Source organism: Hippocampus zosterae, chromosome 2 (genome assembly GCF_025434085.1).
Source record: "Hippocampus zosterae strain Florida chromosome 2, ASM2543408v3, whole genome shotgun sequence".
Classification (NCBI taxonomy): Eukaryota; Metazoa; Chordata; class Actinopteri; order Syngnathiformes; family Syngnathidae; genus Hippocampus; species Hippocampus zosterae.
The window spans coordinates 11,770,522-11,790,744 of NC_067452.1; the positions used below are offsets into that span (position 1 = coordinate 11,770,522).

The window sequence follows — 20,223 nt, forward strand, 5'->3', positions numbered from 1 at the left end:
GTGAGAAATGCTGAACTGCCTGCCGGGAGCTCCAAGTAAAGGAAAGCTCGGGAAAAGAAGCATTGTTTGTCATTATCTTCCTCTTTGGTTCAGTTAGGAAGACAACAGCTATTATGAAATTCATCCTGTAACTCAGTTGGCATTTACTTGCAAATTTAATTAGATTTTGCGCATCAGCCACTTCGACTGTCCTCCTAAAAATGTGTTAAAAATCCCAGCTTTCCCTTGTTCCATCCGAAAGTGGTGGTCCTCTCCTGACCTTCACCACGTTTAGATCCATTTTCAAGTGTTGTGTTATTGTAGAGACTGTTGACGTTTTAGATGGAGATCTGTGCTTGGCGCTGTCACGTCCCGTGGTTGCCAGCAGAGGGCGGGCTTTCTGCCCGCCGTTTACACACCTGTCACCCATTAGGGAGTAATTGCGCAGCCTTTATTTGGACGCTCTGGCAGTCTACTCACTGCCGGAGAATTCCACGCCGTGCCAAAATTTCTCTCGCCCAATTCCTACTTGCATTTATTCATTGCCTCTTAGCCTTGTGCTGTATTTACGCGTCGTTGTTTCCTCTTGCGAGTGAAACTTATATTCATTATTCTAATCTGACCCTCCTTGCCATCTTTTTCCGCAAGCGTTTTCTGTTGTCCTTTTATTTTATCCCTGGTCCCTATTTTTGACCAGCGCTTTTTGTTATTCTCCCTGTCGGGTTATTTTGTGTTCGTTATTAAAGACTCCTTTTGTTATCTGACAAGATCTCTTTTTGTGTCTGCTATTTCGGGGATCCACTTCCTTATTTTGTTGTGCACGGAGCGATCATTCTATCGCCTCGGGCACAACGTGACAGGCGCATTTGAAGTTGAAAAAGAAAAAAACATTCAGCGTAAACTAGTTGATTGTTCTCGTACCACAAATAGACCTAAAATACTTTGGTAATTTTGGTGGTACATTTTCTATCCCTACTAATTCGTTTTATACTGTACTGTATTAGTTCAATTACCGTATACAGGGTTTCCCCAAAGTCACTGCGGACAAGGGCTGCAACCAACAATTACTATAAGAAGTGGTTAATCTGTCGAGCTGCTAAATCAATTAAAAAAAACATTCCCCCTCCCCCCTCTTTCCCCTTCCCATTCATCCTCCCCCTTATACATGTTATGTCTTGTGACTTGTTGTTACTGTCATATGCTTTTTTTATCCTGGACTTCAATTATCCTCGGAAGAGGATAGTTCGAGCGTGTGTTTTTTTTCCCTCTCCCTACCCAGCGTTTTTCCTTTCTGAATTCTGATTGTAATTTCCCCATTGCGGGACAAATAAAGGATATCTTAATTTCCATCCCTTTATTCAAAAACAGGACATTCACTCAAATTTGCACAGAACACACACATTTAAATGCTGATTACATAACCAGTTTGGTCTGTAACATCTTAAAATACACCAAGATGTCGAATATTGTTTTTCAAAGTAAAAGCATTTATTTGCAAATGTTTTATTTTCATTCAATGATCATCGGTATGCTTGCACAGAGGACTGCAGAAATCAGAGCATATTTACTTCTTTTGATAGGCTTATATGCAGAATTTTAAACAAGATAAACAGATGTATTATTATTTTTTTAATCTTAATTTGCTAATCGATAATAGTTGTCGGTCTATTGTTGCAAATACTATTTCAGACCTGAAGCTTTTTCGCAAATATTTCTGGATTCCCATGGGATCGCAGTCAACTATACCTTTATTCACGGGGTTGGGAAGGTACAGGATAAAAAGTTAACTGGCCCCCAAAATGGGCGCCTAATCGAAGTTGGAGTCATGATTTAAAAAAAAATTGTTTTGCTGTTTTTGCTGTGGTCCAGGACTGTGAGATGTTCATGAAAAGTACAAAGCCAAAGCGGTCAAATGCTGATGGTTACACATGGGTCTGCATAATACATGGAAATAGAAGAAGTATGTTCTAGAGGAGGGCGGCCCGGTAGTCCAGTGGTTAGCACGTCGGCTTCACAGTGCAGAGGTACCGGGTTCATGCAGGAGACAGCATTTTTACTGTGGGAGTGGGCTGGGACGGGAGTGAAAATCCACTCGCGTGTCATCCTCTAGAACATTCATCCATTCATTCATTCATCTTCCGTACCGCTTGATCCTCACTAGGGTCGCGGGGGGTGCTGGAGCCTATCCCAGCTGTCTCCGGGCAGTAGGCGGGGGACACCCTGGATTGGTTGCCAGCCAATCACAGGGCACACAGAGACAAACAACCATCCACGCTCACACTCACACCTAGGGACAATTTAGAGTGTTCAATCAGCCTGCCACGCATGTTTTTGGAATGTGGGAGGAAACCGGAGCACCCGGAGAAAACCCACGCAGGCCCGGGGAGAACATGCAAACTCCACACAGGGAGGCCGGAGCTGGAATCGAACCCGGTACCTCTGCACTGTGAAGCCGACGTGCTAACCACTGGACTACCGGGCCGCCCTCCTCTAGAACATACTTCTTCTATTTCCATGTATTATGCAGACCCATGTGTAACCATCAGCATTTGACCGCTTTGGCTTTGTACTTTTCATGAACATCTCATTCCCTTGACATTGCGACTGCATTGCCAAATTGCCACGTGGCAATATAAGTGAGCAATAAGACTTGGCATTCTGCTTTATGGCTGTCACACTGATCAAACGTGAAGCACTATTTCTGCTTCAGATTGTTGAGCATCATAATCTTCTGGTTGAAGCCTTTGATCAAAATGAAGTCACCACACGTAAAGCTTCTTCGCCCTCCAAAGCAACCGCTGAATTCTTGATGCTGAGTTCAAGTGCAGCCCTCTGTATAGCTTTTAAATGGCATTGTGCAAGCGCCTGCTCTTAGAGTTCTGTGTGTTAATCAGTGGTAGTCGCAGGCCATGCACTGCGTGGTTTGTGAAAAACAGATCCGGTTTTCAGAAACCTGACAGAGGTAGTGTAAATTGTTGCTTTTTAAACTGCCTCTGAAGTAATCCCTAAAAGTCATTTGGATTAATTCAATGCCGAATCCTCAAGTGCTGGTTGAAAGCAATGCACGCGATGATGAGCGCATCCCCTTATCAGCGTGAGTGTCCAGATAGTTTAAGTAGTATTTCAATAAAGTATTTACAAAAGGAATGCAAAGTGTGGGTAACAGGCCTCCAAGTTGGCACCCAAACTCATACACAGACAATTTGCTAGTCTCTAGGGAGTCATTTGTGCACCATCAGGCTATCAGTAGGAGGCTTTTACAGGCCACTTTGTTGCCGGCTTACTACTCCTGGTAGTGTTGGTGATCAATTTCCACCCCACTCCCCTGTAATCTGCTTCCTCAGAGATGTGGGGTCATCTAGCCATATGGGCTTGAATGATGTTGCGTGCGCGCGTGTGTGTGTGTGTGTTTGTGTGTGTGTGTATGCGCGCGCGCGCGTGTGTGTGTGTTGCGTGAGAGAGATTTTTCCCTCCACAAGATTGATTGCCATCATCTCAAAGGACTATTGAGTTAGCCGTGATCAGAGAGGCTTACTACAGCATTGAGAGGAGGATTTGGCATGCATGCACACCTCTCTCATGCCGATACACTTTGATAATGTCAACCAATTTTTTTCAATCTTTTTACGTCATTCCATACAAACAGACCATTATCTCCAACATAAGAACAACCTGAACCTTTAGTCATTTTTGTGGCATATGGCATGTATGTCTTTGTTTCGAATAAATCACTCTCTAAATAAAATACACTACAACTGTTTGTACAAAAAATAAACATGGAAAATGAATGTGTTAATACTCAGTAACATTCAGGGATGCTGTAGTGTACAGTGGTGCCTTGAGATATGAGCTTAATGTGTTCCATGACCACGTTTGTAACTCAAAACATTCAAATAAATAGGGGTGTAGCAAAATAAATTGAATAAGAAAACAGGTTTCGATTTATTTGCAAGATGTGACCGAATCAATTTGTTCTACTTGACTTATATTGAGGTATTGAATCATCTTTAATGAAAGACGTGAGATGTCTTTGAAAGAAATCGTGAGATGTCTTTGAAAGAAATCCCACGGAATCAAACCACTTTAAAATAAGTCGTCTTGGAATTGTACCACACCCTGTATGTCGAGATACATATTGAATTGTCTTTTATTGGAGAGAAGCGCACCTCTGCAAATCAACTTTCCTCCGTGAAATGAATGCAAAGGCCATTTATCCATTTCAGTTCATTGTGCTGCTCCTTGTGGTCTGCCCGTCTTGGCCACCAGGAGGCAGTTCATCCACACACACACGAAGAAGAATAGTACTTTCTCATATCATTTTTTTTTCAGAGAGGATTAAAAAATAGATGATTTTATGAATTTTCTTCTATAATCTGTTGACGCGTGTTGCTGCTACGAATGGGTACCTTTTACATTTGAACCAGTTCTCAGTACTTGGGAATCTATAACAGTACTCAGCAATACCCATTTTTGTGAGCATATATGATTATATATGAGTATAATTTAGCATTAAGCTATGGGGACTTGCCAAAGGCAAAGACAAAGCCATTGGTTTGTTTTAAATGAACAATGAGTAATACTCTTACTATTCTATGTTTAGTTTGACAGTAAAATTCAACTGAGATTTGCCATTACTTGGCTTGAAGCCTCTTTTTTGAACATTTTTTCACTATTTGCTGAACTGCTGCTTATTTTGAGGGGAGTTGAATTGAGTTCACTGCCACCATACAGCACTCGTATCTCAGTTTTGTGCTCGCAGGTCTCGTCCAAATAATCTCCTACATCGAGTAGTGACCCAAACTTACGGTCAAGTATATAAAGGTGCTGATGAACACCGAGTTTGGCGTGCACCGCCAAGGCCTGCTTTTTTTGGCAGGAAAATCTGTTTCTCTCCTTCATATTTCTCATGTTGACTGTGGATGAATGACTCTTTAGACTTGATATCAATAAGTCAATTAAGCGACAACCAAATTATTTTGATAATCAATTGGTCAATTGGAGACCTTTTTGAAATATTTCCAAATCCTCAGAATTTTTGCCTCTCAACAGTAAATAATCTCGATTTCTATAGGTCTCCATAAAAGCACATTTCTTTGTGTGGAATCCAAATAAGATATGTGCAAACTTCTGCTTTTACTATGGAAAACTGATCAGTGTTATTGCCTATTTCCGAGCGTTTGTATGCGTGTTTGTGTATATTCTGTATGTATATGTACATGTATGTACACATTTTTGTATGTATATACTGTACTGTATACACATTTGTGTGTGTGTGTGCATGTCTGTGTATGTATAAGCCTTTTCTGCACTGTCAATTTTCTATGCCCTGTTTTTGAATATAGGGATGGATTTTTTTTCATCCGATTCATCAACAAAATCAACAGATTAATGGTTTATTAAAATTGTTAGTTAGAGCCCTAATTAAATTTAAAAGCTCCCAGTATGAAGTTATTATGCTGCTGCATCCTAGTTGCACCCTGTTTGCTGACCTGCATAACCCATGCAAAGATGTCCAACTCCCATTTCCTTAAGCTGTTTCTTCATCCAGGTGATAGACAGAACCTATTAGAAAAGACGGCGATCAGTCATTTTTTGTTAAGCTGCAATCTATGAATTGCCTCTGCGTCTGTTTTAGACTTTGACATTTTCTCCTCACTTTTCAATTCTCATCCATCCATTTTGCTCGCATCACCAGAGTGGAAGCTGTTATCTTTGGGTGAGCAGTTCCATGGTTCTCATTCTCATTGGAGGTCACTTGCTTCCTCCGTTGTCACTTTCCACTGCGTCTGAAGTTCTTGAACTCACTCCCTATGCGAAGGAATCTTCACTCTTAATTATAACTCTGTTTGATAATGTCCCCTTCCCTGTCTGTCAAAAAGATTGGATGCCTGTTAACATTTCCATTTCGTTAAGTGGAGCCTGCCCGATTGTGTACAAAATGTTTGTGTACGTGCGTCTCGTGCAATGTAAATGCGGCAAAGTTCCCTCCCTCCCCTCATCCATTTTCAAGTGTGGCTGAAAATGACATACACAAAGTGAAACGTGCTACTACAGGCTCACTCACAAATATAAACACAACCACCGTGTGCACGCACGCAAATTGGCAATGCAATGGAATCAAAAGGAAAACCAAATTACCGGTAAATGGTTTCTGTTCTTCACTGGCATTTTTCTTCAAATGCCTGGTGATTTGATGCAAACAGCAAATTCAGCTGTCACCACCCTTCAAATTACTTTGCACTCACGTGGAAGCGTGGGAAATGATGTAAAAGATTCAAGGTTTTTAAAGGATGAAGTCCCGACAACAAATAATGTGGGAATGCTCTTTGTCAAGGACGACTTTTGGATGATTTGGTCTCACCACAGTGGATTCGCTTGCTTATTTGTGCACACTGTTCGTCTGTGAAAACAATGCATGCCGGCTTGTAGTTTAATAAACACATAAGCTCCCTTCAGTGGTATTTTGGTGGATGATACTCGCCTCTTCCATAAAGTCTTGTCCCTCCAAGTGGCTGTTGAGGAAATTGTGAGCTTCACTTTAGCTCAGTAGTAGTTGTATCAATGCATCTGCCATTGTTTATTTTCTTAAGCTTGAAGTCCTTGCCCTTGGGACGCTCCCACAGTTCGAGGAGAAACACTCAAGCCCGATTGGCTCAGTGTTGAATTGTTGACCGTGAGCCTGAGGGGAGAAGGGGTTTTCAGTCGACATGATGTCGTGTGTGTATTTGCGACTTCCAAAACCTCAAATGCTCCAAGGAGCAGGAAAAAACATTGGTTTTGAATCTGTTTGTCTCTTCATCTTGCTCTGCAGGTGTTGGCACTTGAACGACAGGTCTTTGACTTCCTGGGTTACCAATGGGCGCCGATCCTAGCCAATTTTGTCCACATCATCATTGTCATCCTCGGCCTCTTCGGCACCATACAGTACCGACCACGCTACGTTGTAGTGGTGAGTGCCTATAACTAAATCATAGCAGTATTTGGATGCACGTATTGGATAAAATTCTTTCATTTTGTGTGTGTGTGTGTGTGTGTGTGTGTGTGCATACATACCCAATTCCAATGAAGCTGGGATGTTGTATGAAACATCCATAAAAACAGTATCCGATGACTTTTCAAACATTTTCAACCTATATTTAATGGAATACACTACAAAGACAAGATACGTCATGCTCACACTGATCAACTTAGAATGTTTTGGTTGCAAGACGTTCCAAAAACGCTGTGACAGAGTCATGTTGAGCACTGTGTCACATCATCTTTGCTTTTCACAACATTCAATCAACGTTTGGGAACTGAGGACACTAATTGTTACAGCTGCATAGATGAAATTATTTGCCATTCTTGTTTGATGTACATCTTCAAGTGTTCAAAAGTCTGGGTTCTCAGTTATCGTGTTTTACACTTCATAAGGTGACACACATTTTCAGTGGGAGGCCGGTCTGGACTGCAGGCAGGCCGGTTAGGTATCTGCACTCTTTTACTACAAAGCCACACTATTTTAACACAGGTAGAATGTGTCTTAGAATTGTATTGCTGAAATAATCAGTGGCATTGCTGAAAAAAAAAAGTTGTTCCAATAATTTGCTCTAAATTTACAAGCATGACAACGCAATAAATTAAACTCATATATCAAGGCCCCACTGTATTTTGATGTATTGTGCTCATGCTGACTGTCATACACGGTTTCTTTGTATTTTCAACTTTAAATATTTTCACCTTGAACTATTTGACAACTGGCGTAAAGTGTATTGTGTAAGTGTATTGTGCGACACCCTTCAACCACTGTAACTGTGGTAATTAGGTCTAATTAAAGCAAGCTGGGCACAGTTTTGGGGCCTGGTGGGGGTCTCATCACAATTCTGGACAGTGAAGGTCACTCTTGTTACACAAATCATGACCGTAATAATCACGCATAGAGTCACAGTAGAAGGGAATGAATGTTCAAAGACACGTTATTTTGATAACTCACTTAAAGTGATTTAAAAAAGTTTTTAAATGTTTTATGCAGTCTAAACACTGTATTCTGATTAATATAGAATTTGTGGACTATGAGTTGAGCAGTAGAATTTACCTGTTCAGGGCCGGTCGTTCTGCCACTAGCAGCTGACTGAAAATTACATTATGGTTGCCCGGTAAGGACCAATCACAGCTCAGCTTGCAAAGGTCGAATGACCTAACTCAGAAAACAGGTGAGGCGTGATTGGCCGGTAGCTGAGTCCTGAGCAACCGTGATGTCATTTTCAGTCTGCAGCAAGTGGCAACGTAGAACATGTTATTGTCAAGAACATTTTTGACTTGTTTTCCCCATGAATTTCTACATAACTACAGCTGCTACAAGCAAGCAATTGTCATGTCATAAAAACGATTATCCCTTTAATTGATTCTTGTTAAACATAAAGTAGAATTAAAACCTTTCGAAGCCAGATGATTACCGTACTCGTTTCAATATGTGACCTCCCGAGCAATGACTAGAACATTTTTATCAGCAAAACTGAGAGAGGAATACGCCAGAGAAGAAGAAGAGGAAGCTGTTTGACGCAGAATAGGGAGGTTGGCAAGCCGGGACGTTTTCATGATTCAACATCGAGAGTATGTTTTCGTCAAAGCGCTGTTTTTCTGTCTACATTTCCTCTGACACATTAATAACACAGCACTCAGCATGAGTCAGAAGATTTCCATGGAGTCATGTTGAGAGCTTTAAATTGTCCTGTCCCTTGAGGACTCAGTGATCACTTGATGTTCCAACATCATGCAATTAATGTTCAGTATCAAACCAGCAATTTTGTCAAAGGATACTGAATGTAGCAAGTCTTAGATACTGTAGATGAGTTCAAAGTCATGTTGGTTGGTTCACGGTCACGCTTTTGCTGTTCATTCATGTTCAAGCATTCTGCCTTTATTTATTGCACAGGCACAACACATTTAAATCATACCATGTCTTTTGCACTATTAAAATGAGTGACATAAAGGTGTGTCATGTTTTCTCCACTTCTATAAAGATTAAGGTTGTGTACTAGCACAAGTAACGTTGATGTTATTTTTCCCTTCAGTTTGCAGTTTGGGCGGCTCTTTGGGTGGCTTGGAATGTCTTCCTCATCTGCTTTTACCTGGACGTAGGCGGCCTGTCTAAGGTGAGGCTTGCTTTTCCAAATGGAAGTAAAATTAGATAACTGGTATAATGTGCTTGCAGAAGTGTGCACACTCTCTTAAAAATGGGAATGTGACTGTGTTCGGAATTAACCGATCACATTCTAACCCATGTTAAATAGGGTTAAGCACACACCTGCCACCATTTATCTTTGCTCTCATTAACCCCATGTGAATTTCTAGTAGGTTTTTCTTGATAAGCCTGAAGGTTTTGTGTGAACACTGACTGACTGATATTTTGAACTGTTCATAATTCCCTCGACCCCTGACTAAAGCCCCGGTTCCATTTGAAGAAAAACACCCCCCTATACATGTTGCTAATGCCCACCTAGCTTCACGTACCTTTTAGAATCAGAAATGTCAACCTTGGTTTCATCAGCCCATAACACATTTTCCCAAATGCTTTTGTTGATGAAGCCACGCTTGAAGAGAACACAGCCACATGTATCCCAGTTCTTGCAGGGTGTGCAAACTTGTGTACTTTTTCGATTTTTTTTCCCATTAAATTTAGTTCAAGCCTAGCTTTTGAACCTGCGTGTGTAAACTTTTTATATCCTCTGTATATAAGCAGCCAACATGTCTTTCCCCGTAATGTTTCCATAAATATTGCCCTGCCCCACTTTTCTTCCTCTTTTCTGAAGGACATAATCCCCACCCCTTCCTCACATTGTTCTGTTTCCCACCCCCCCCTCTTTGGCTGCCTGACCATTGAGAATAATGAATACATGCAGCTAATCTCGCACTTTCTCAGACACCCAAAAGGAATTTCGCAACCACCTTCTCAAGCTCTGGTACCTCAGCCATTGTGTGAGAGACTTCAGCTCCCTACCGTGCGTCTTGTCCATCACTTGACTCCTCTATGCGCGTCTCTTACGCGTGTGCCTTTTTGTGTGCTGTCTAACGGAGCTTGTCGGGGCCAGCTGCTCAGGGCTGCGGCTGGGCATTAACCCAACAGATGGAGCCAGCCTGGGCTCCCAGCCTTTGCATATGCTGGCCAGGAGGAGAGTTGGCTAATGGAGTGTGGACACACACACACACACACACACACACTCTGAACACACAGCTTTCTTTGAAACCCCTGACACATTTTATCATGAGACAGATTTGATTCAGAGAATTTGATTCAGTCAGACCTGCCTTGCACAACCTTGATAGGATGGTTTGGGAGGAGTTTGTGGTGGTGTGTGTTGTATTAAGCAAGCTAGAGCCCTGAAACAGGGATGAGGTCATACGGTGCATGATCCGTCACCTCCTACTGATCCCCCAGCTGGTCCCCCCGGTGCAAGACAGATTGACAGAGAGGCCCCTGACTCTCTGGACAAACCTTTGACCAACACGCTCCTCCCTCGCCCCTTTTCTCAATATATTTGACTTATTAGTTCTCACATTCACGTAATGTAAAAATATAACAGACCGATAAGTCAGTGTAATAACCATTATGAGTCATGAAGTTTTCCCCCCGACAAGAGAATTGATAAACCCTTTCGACTGAATCGTCAGATTAATTATTAAATGAGCAGATGTGGGAGAAAAGCAATTTGACTGCCACGAAAAACAAAAATTCAACTTCTGAAACATTACTGTTATTTAGCAAATCATTTTCATGTCGGATAAAATTAGAGGGAACATAATAAAAGACAAGTTGAATGAATAAAAAGCTGCTATATGCGACTTTGTGGAGACCAGTCTAAATCGGGATCATTTTAAACTAAAAATAATCTCAAAGAAAAACTTTGTTTACTTGATGGATCAACTGACTTCAGCTAAACTGATTTGAGCTACAATAAGATGATGAGTGAAGGGGCAGTGATAAAAAATGAATGGTGTCTAGAAGAGACTATTGTTTTGTTCAGGTGTTCATCTGTAATATTTTAGAGTCGACTTTAAAAGTCAAACAGCATGTTGACTTTTTTCCTCTATACGTTTATTTCCTTCTTCATATCCGGAGTAAGGTGGCGGGGGCAGCATCTTAAGCAAAGCCCATTCTTCCCTCTCCCTTGGGGGATCCCAAGATGCTCCCAGGTCAACTGAAAGACATAGTCTGTCGAGTGTTTCCTGGCCTCCCACCTACGGGTCAGCGCCTGGGACACCTCACCAAAGGAGGTTTCCAAGAAGCCTGCCAAACAGATGCCCCAGCCCCCACAACTGTCTTTTCTCGTGAGCAGAGGAACAGAAACTACTCTGAGCCCCTCCCGGGCAAGTGATTCACTATGTACTCTCAAAGGAGAACCCTGCGGAGGCAGCTTTTATTTGCTTGTAGATTATTCTTTTAGTCATGACCCACCACCCTTGTGACCATAGGTGAGAGTGGGAACAGAGTAGATTGACCAGTAAATACCTGATGGAGGATCTCATCCCACCCCGTAGATGCAGAGCACAATCAATGATTTCTGTTTACTATTAGTGTTCTCATTCTCCTTCACTGACCCTAAGACCACTGTCAAGGTTAAGAATTAAAAGAAGTGGATTCCTAAAGTCGTAATAAATGCTCAACTAGGCAGTCAGTTTGCGGTGGAGGGTTGCATGATGTCGGAACAAATCCAGTGTATGTATGTGTGTGGTTAATGAGATGCTTCAAGGAAACATGTGGCTCTGTTAATAATGTATGTCTGGTCACAGTGGGGCATATGGGAGCTTGGATTGCCATAGTGGAATATTGAGTGGTGTGAGCGTGCGCGCAGGATTAAATACCGGTACCTGCTGATTAGACATCATTACGGCATTAAAGAGCCTCATTTCGAAACGGCCGACTTTGTGGCTGTGAACTTTGAACCTGACCTATTTGTTTATTTGACACCAATGTGCTCACTGCGATTGACTGGCCAGGCTTTGTTTAATACAGGCAACCTTCATTATTCGCAGGGAATAGGGGCCGCACACAATGGAGAACTCTCCCCCCTGACACCCACGCCCCAAATATTCAAAGAAAATAAAATGCTCAAAGCAAAATGAGCGGACACAACATGCTTATGTCAGATACATGCAGAAACTCTGAGGCAGAAGCGAAGCTATTTGGTAAATGGCAGGGGAAGTTGGCAAAAGTGTGGGAAAATTTCAGATGGAAACGCAAGCCAAGCACCAAGGCCTGTAATCATTGTAACACGGGCCTTGCTCTCCACTCCCAGTCTGAAACCACGTAGGACCTGAAACAAGGTAAAATTAACGTTCCGCAAATCATTGAGATTCATGTTAATGTAACCTTACAAACATAACATTAGCCCTGCTGAGGGCTTGGTCTGTGTAAATTATGACTATTGGTGAATTTTTGGCTTGTGTTGCTCAGTGCAAGTGACAATATTTTGTTCTGTTTTAGTGAAGTCAGAAGAAGGTTTCTCTCAAGGTTTCTTTCTTTTAGTTTGAACACTTTTGAAACTTACAATTAATATTTATGTTCCTTGTCTGCTGGTCTAATCTCAGACGTGCACAGCCTTAAACCTATATGTCAAGTCAAGTGAAATTGCACAAAGGCAGTGATTGGCTTTCTTTTCTCTTTTTATTCCTTGTGTTTTGGATCCAAGAAATTGTAAGTTTAAACTGAAATGTATATTTGTGCTTGATACTGACCCACAGAATGTAGAAAAGAAAATAGTTTGTTACTATGCAATACCTGAATTGAAGAAATGGAAAAGATTGATGACACAAAAAAAGGGAATCAATTGGTCTTTCCTTATTAAAGGAACGCGCCATTGAGCGCTCGTTTTCCTTCATTTTGTCAGGCACTGTAAATAAACATGAATGGTGCAAATGACAATGGCATCTTACTCCCTGAAAAAAAAGTTTAAGATGATTAAGTATCAAAATAATGACATACACTGTACACCACCATTTTGGACAGTTTTTTTAACCAGTTTACATAATCACTGTGACTGCTTGCATGCTTTAACATGGTATTGTTTGTTTTGGACTTGTTTCCTGTCTATTGTGCAATAGAAAAGTATGGCGTAAGCACGTATTTGCACTCCTACGCAGCTCAGGTTTAATACGTTAATTTGTGGAGAAAAAAAAACAAAACAAAAAAAAGATTTACAGTAGCGGGCAGACATAGCCAGCTCCATGGTCCTTGAAGCAGGTGCCACGAGTACATTACAGTCGCTTAATGGACAAAAAACGAAACCGATTGTCACCAAAATGGGCAAATCATAGTCTGAAAATATTAGAACTAAACCCGTAATATTTTGGATGATAATAATGATTATATTAACAATTATATTATTCACATGCATATTAGGGCCATATGGCATCAATTTTGGTGAGTCAGTCATGGATGTCGTGTTTTATTTGGGTTTTTTTTTTTACTGTGAGTTAATTAAAGAAGAGGCAAACTTCAGTTAATAGAATAAAACATATTTTGAGTTCCATGGTAATTTATTCAGAGTATCATTTGGCCCTGTGTATACATTTGTAAATACATTTTGGTGACAATCGTTTACAGTTTTTGTCCATTAAGTGACCGTAATGGAATGTTTGCACTCGTTTAATGGACCATGGAGCTGGCTGCATTCACCAGCCACTGTCGCTGTGAACTGCTCTTCTTTTTTTATATTTTAAATAGAGGACTAAATAAAACTGGGAATATTTACTGTTGAGAGGCTGTCATACATCCATCCATGATCCGAACCGCTCATCCTCACCAGGGTTGTGGGCATGTTGGAGCCTATCCGTGTTGGCTTCGGGCAGTAGGTGGGGTATACTCTGAACTGGTTGCCAGCCAATCGCGGGGCACACATAGACAAATAAAAACATTCACACTCACAGCTAGGGACAATTTAGAGCCGTTTAATCACCCGACCACGCATGTCTTTGGAATGTGGGAGAAAACCACAGACCCTGGAGAAAACCCATGCAGGAGAACATACAAACTCCACACAGGGAGGCCGGATCCGGAATCGAACCCATGAACTCCGCACTGAGAGGCGGATGTGCTAACCAGTCGACCATGCTGCCCAGCATTAAAATCCTATTTCACAAATATAGTATTGGATTTGAAATGTCTTTTTTGGGAGTTAAATGTGGTTCTATACGCTTTACCATTTGACATTTGACCTGTTCCCCTTTCAGAAGAAGCGCTCCAAAGCCCTTTTACGGATATTTGCTCGCTTGTAGACTTTTTCTTTTAGTTTTTTTTAATAAAGTACTGGTACTATATGATTTGACCAAAATCAAACTTCTTTCTGACTCTAATGGTTCATAAAACATTTTTTGTTCAGTCTCTCTCTTCAACCTGTCCTGCAGTCCATTAGTTTTTTGACCGCTCACCCAGATGGCTCTTTGAAATGGTCAAAGGGAATGTGCTGATTTGACATCAGCTACAACTCAAGTCATCTTGTGTCGGTTAGCATTCGCAATCAATTGTGTGTCCTTGCTCTGAGAAATACAAGAAGCACCTTTAATTTTCCTCAAAGGTCTGGTACACAACAAAATTAACATTGATCAACAGCAAATTTTAATGCAAAATCTCAATGAATTTTTGACACAGATTTTAAAAAAAAAAGACCTGTTAAAGAAGCTTGCACAATACGTATTTTACAATTCATTGTAATTTATAGTTTTTGACTTTTCAGAAAAAAAAACACCAGCTGCTGAACATAACTCATAATTCACAAATATGACTAAATTATTGTTTGCGCGTGTGTGTGCGTGTGCGTGTGTGTGTGTCGCCCACCGTATTTTCTGGACTTCCAGCAACGACTTTTTTTCCCCAAACATTGAACCCTGCAGCTTTTAATTTGATGCCAATGAAAATACTGAATATGTCACTGTAGACCAATTAAAAAAAGTGCTCAAGTCTGCCCTCAAACTGAAAATTCATCACCTATGTGCAGTTGCATGCACATGCTGAGGTTTAAGATGAGAGAGAGAGAGAGAGAGAGAGAGAGAGATGAGAGAGAGAGAGAAAAAAGACGCAAGTGTGTATGCATAGCGGAGCAATCGAGAGCCAAAATAAGCATGTTGAGTTAAATGAGCAGAATGTGCAAGATTTTTGCAGTGGGACCCCGGTCTAAGTTCATCTGCAAATTTGTCCTATGTGACAACAAGGGTCAGAGAAAGGTTCTGGGATGTTGTGATAATAAGGTCCGAAACAGGTCCGGTCGACAAGCTTTGATATTAAACTCGTTCAATATTTATGACCAAATACCATTGTGTGTAGGAAAAGCCGATGAATCGTGACGGCTTGAACGCCATGGTTCAAATGCCCTCATCGCGGCAGTGAATCAAGATGTGAATGGTTTTTTTCTTTGTCTATTCCAGGACAGTGAACTTCTGACATTTAACATCTCAGCCCATCACTCGTGGTGGAGCGAACACGGGCCAGGCTGTGTGAGGAGGGAAATGCCACAAGCTGAAGGGGTTCACACCACTGAAAGCCACTCGTACATCACTGTCATGGGCTGCCTCATGGACTACCAGTACATCGAGGTCATGCACAGTGGAACACAGATCCTGAATGCTGTGAGTATCAGTCCGCGCTTTCCACAGTCATATGTTACATGCCTGCCTTGGGCCAAACGCCTCCTATGAGACAATTTGCTGAATGTAACATTTGTGAAGTTCCGGATCGCTCCGGAATGAAGTGGATCCCACAAACATAGACGCGTGTAAAGATTAACCAAGAGTTATATTACAGAAAACACAGTACCACAAAAGTGCCAGGACAAGTCGAGACAAACACAAATCACTTGCAAAAGGGAAGGAGGAATAAATAACAACTACAACAAAAAACCCACGTCATAAAACGACAAAGAAATCCAATTACGAGAAATAAAAACAAAGTGACAAAAAAAAATAACTACACTGAGAATACAAAAGTAGAGCGCTGTGGAACAAGGTCTAGGCAAGGCAAAGTATCCAACTGCATTGTTGTTGGCGAGGCAGAGCTTATAAAGACAGATGATTGTAACGCGTGACAGGTGCATTCTGGAGGGAACGCCCTCCGAACCACCTGGAAACTAAAACACAAACAGACAAAGCATGACAATATTTTTTTCACAAATCGATACGATTGGTCAATCCGCAGGTATAGGTATCACTTTTTATGTTATTTGAAAATGACTTGCTCTCGTTCACGACGGAATGTTAATGGCTGAACCAACATGCCGTTTTGGGGTTCTCCTGACAAGTGATACGTATGTACAGGGCTACCTTTACCTACTCATAGGCCCGAGCTAGGATTTAAATATATAATCTAAACCTTGTGGATTAAAAGAGATCTGATGTCCTGGCAGGAATGATGAAAGTCAGGAGCGTTCCTGTGACTGGACTGTTCTCAGTCTCAATGATTTAACTTTGTTCTCTGTCAGTTCGGCTGGCCTCGAAAACCAAAATATTCATTGATGTTCTCTGGACCAACAAGAGTGCAACTGGAGAATGTTTAAGGCACGCTGATATCTTGTAAACCACAATCTCACTTAAGGGTGAACATTTCCATTTATTGGTGAAGGTAGAAAAAAGTCGTGTTTGCATCAGGGTTCATGAACGGTCGCAATTGTCTGCTAAACGGTTGTCAGACGTGCAGCAGATGTTCACCAGTACTTTTCGTGTCGCAAGGGAATTTGAACATGTTCAAAATTTCCTTGCGGCAAGCAAATTCACTAAAACTGTTGGCGAATGTTTTGCAAATATTTGCGACATTGAATGAACCCTGACACGAAGACAAGAGTCACTGCCTTCGAAAACACTTGCAATAGTTTGAAAGGGCTGTGAAGTATGCAAAAACATCACAGTTTTTGGTCTCTTAAGATACTTTGAGAAATAATTCATCTCCCATTTTTCCCCAATGACATTGCAGATTTTGAATGCATGCTGGACACAGTGTCTCCTGTGCAAAGTTGAAGGTATTAAAATGTTAAAGCGGACAACTTGTGATGGCCTGTTCTTCGTTGGGAGCGCTGCACACATCTCCCAAAACGATTGTATATCACTGGTGTGGGTGGTGCAGGCTCAACATGACAACAAGCGCGTGCCGAAATGATTTTGAATCTGGTATGTGAAGGTAAATTACAGTATCTGCATAATGCCTCTTTAAACATTTCTCCTTTCTCCTTCGGGGTTGAAATGCGGAGCAGCCAGCCAAGCAGAGCTCAAGCAAGGAATGAAAGAGAAGGGGGGTGGGGGGGGGGGGGCAAGGACTTTTGTCTTGGCAGAGGGCCTTTTGAAGGTTTCTATGAAATATTTAGTTGGGGCTCAAAGGATGGTCGTTTGTGTCATTTCCATGAAATATTAAGCTGCTGGTCTTAATCACCGTCTTCTGAGATTCATTGCGTTCGCCAAGATGTAGATGATGGCAGACGATCCTGAAGAGAGGCCGGTTTCACTTGGCACTGGTGGAAGAGTGGTCATCTCTCAGTTTTGGAATCACGGCTTTGATCCCTTCAGTCCACAAAGTCACCTGATATCGGCTCAGCTCCCCCACCGCCCTCATTAGAATAAGTGCTATAGAAAATGGGATGGCTGGATGGGAGTGTTTTCCTCCACGATTCTTCAGCATCCAAATGTCCTCCAAAGTGTATACTTTTATTGAGTGCCTTTTTGAATTCCGCTGTCATCCCTGTGACTCGTTTTCTTCTTGGTGTCATCAGTGGCATCTTTTTATTCTGCAGTCACCCTGGTCCCTTTTTGTTCCTTTGCGTCATGTTCATTGTTAAATAAAACATGTTGACTAAAAGACATTTCATGGGAAGGCAAGAGAGGAATATTCATGACGGAACAGAGTCGGGGAAAAAAAATGGGGGACGTCAATTGTAGCTTTTATCTGCTGATGTCACTAGGTTTTCGAGTGACAGTTCTCTAAACGATGCACACAAACACACATCACATTCAATGAATGCATCACAGTAAATTCACAAATGATTCAATAACAGCCATCACAGGATTTTTCCAATGATAGCTGATCATGCACATTTGTCATGTCGGTTTCACTCACTTATTCTATTACTTATTTCCTCTATTACTCCTCGCCCCACCCAACAAAGTACATTATTACAGCATGTCATCCTCTCTTAGTTTTCCCACCCCGATGTCAAACGGTTTGACCTACCCGTTTGTCAAAGAGGCACTTCCACACCACTCACCAGCCTCCTAAAGTTGGGCCAATCTGAGGGCTCTCGAGATCTCTGCTCGCTAGTACAGTCAGGTCCATAAATATTTGGACATTGACACAATTTTCAGCATTGCAGCTCTGTGAAACACCACAATGTATTTTACATTAAATGATCTACATGTGCTCTCACCGCTTTAATTTGAGTGTATTTGCAATCAAATCAGGTGAACGGTGTAAGAATTATAACAGTATTTGTATGTACCTACCACTTTGTGAGTAACCAAAAGTAATGGGAGCAATCAACAATCATGAATAAATCTTTGACTGTTGAATCCTTGGCAGCATACCGTTTGGTATGCTGGGGGTTGTTGTTCGTTTGCACTGTGAAGCATCGTCCAATGACGTATGAAGCCTTTGGCTTAAATGCGCAGCTTATATTGCCCAAAGGGACAGAGCTTTTCCCATGTTCCGGGGGAGGCAGGGGACATTGAGCCCGAGTGGACCATGTTCCGTGCCTCTATTTTTGAGGCGGCCAATCTGAGTTGTGGCGGCAACCCCCGTACTCGCTGGTGGACACCAGCAGTAAGGGATGCCGTCAAGCTGAAGAAGGAGTCCTATCGAGCCTTTATGACCCCAGAGGCAGCTGACGGGTATCGACTGGCCAAGCGGACCGCGGCTTCGGTGGTTGCCGAGGCAAAAACCAGAGCGTGGGAAGACTTCGGTGAGGCCATGGAAGCCGACTTCCGGACGGCTTCGAGGAAATTCTGGTCCACCATCCGACGTCTCAGGAGGGGGAAGCAGTGCACTACTAACACTGTGTACAGTGGGGATGGGGCGCTGCTGACTTCGACTCGGGACGTTGTGAACCGGTGGGCAGAGTACTTCGAAGACCTCCTCAACTCCACCAACACGCATTCCTTGGAGGAAGCAGAGCCTGGGGACTCTGAGGTGGGCTCTCCTATCTCTGTGGTTGAAGTCACCGATGTGGTTAAAAAGCTCCTCGGTGGCAAGGCCCCAGGGGTGGATGAGATCCGCCCGGAGTTCCTCAAGGTTCTGGATGTTGTGGGGCTGTCCTGGTTGACACGCCTCTGCAACATCGCGTGGTCAACAGGGAGAGTGCCTCTGGATTGGCAGACCGGGGTGGTAGTCCCTCTTTTTAAAAAGGGGGACCGGAGGGTGTGTTCCAACTACAGAGGGATCACACTCCTCAGCCTCCCTGGTAAGGTCTATTCAGGAGTGCTGGAGAGGAGGGTCCGTCAGGAAGTCGAGCCTCAGATTGAGGAGGAGCAGTGTGGTTTTCGTCCCGGCCGTGGAACAGTGGACCAGCTCTACACCCTTAGCAGGGTCCTTGAGGGTATGTGGGAATTCGCCCAACCAGTCTACATGTGTTTTGTGGACTTGGAGAAGGCGTTTGACCGTGTCCCTCGGGGAGTTCTGTGGGGGGTGCTTCGTGGGTATGGGGTACCGAACCCCCTGATACGGGCTGTTCGGTCACTATACCACCGATGTCAGAGTTTGGTTCGCATTGCCGGCAGTAAGTCGGAATCGTTTCCAGTGGGGGTAGGACTCCGCCAAGGCTGCCCTTTGTCACCGATTCTGTTCATAACTTTTATGGACAGAATTTCTAGGCGCAGCCGAAGCGTTGAGGGGGTCCGTTTTGGGGGCGTCAGTATTGCATCCCTGCTTTTTGCAGATGATGTGGTGCTGTTGGCTCCTTCAAACGGGGCTCTCTAACTCTCACTGGAGCGTTTCACAGCCGAGTGTGAAGCGGTTGGGATGAAAATCAACACCTCCAAATCTGAAACCATGGTCCTCAGTCGGAAAAGGGTGGAGTGCCCCCTCCGGGTCGGGGAGGAGATCTTGCCCCAAGTGGAGGAGTTCAAGTATCTTGGGGTCTTGTTCACGAGTGGGGGCAGGAGGGAGCGGGAGATCGACAGGCGGATCGGTGCAGCGTCTGCTGTGATGCGGACGTTGTATCGGTGGTGAAGAAGGAGCTGAGCCAAAGGGCGAAGCTCTCAATTTACCGGTCGATCTACGTCCCAACCCTCACCTATGGT

General features: G+C 42.8%; 1 protein-coding gene across 2 annotated transcripts in view; it reads left to right on the forward strand.

The window, feature by feature from the left end:
* The window catches only part of nkain4 (sodium/potassium transporting ATPase interacting 4), a 57,367-nt gene that overhangs the window by 12,486 nt on the left and 24,658 nt on the right, over positions 1–20,223 (forward strand). For both annotated transcript variants that reach the window (XM_052056850.1, XM_052056849.1), the window contains exons 2-4: positions 6,791–6,928; positions 9,033–9,113; positions 15,379–15,579. In XM_052056850.1, coding sequence (XP_051912810.1) covers positions 6,791–6,928; positions 9,033–9,113; positions 15,379–15,579 — 420 coding nt within the window. The remainder of the gene's footprint in view (positions 1–6,790; positions 6,929–9,032; positions 9,114–15,378; positions 15,580–20,223) is intronic.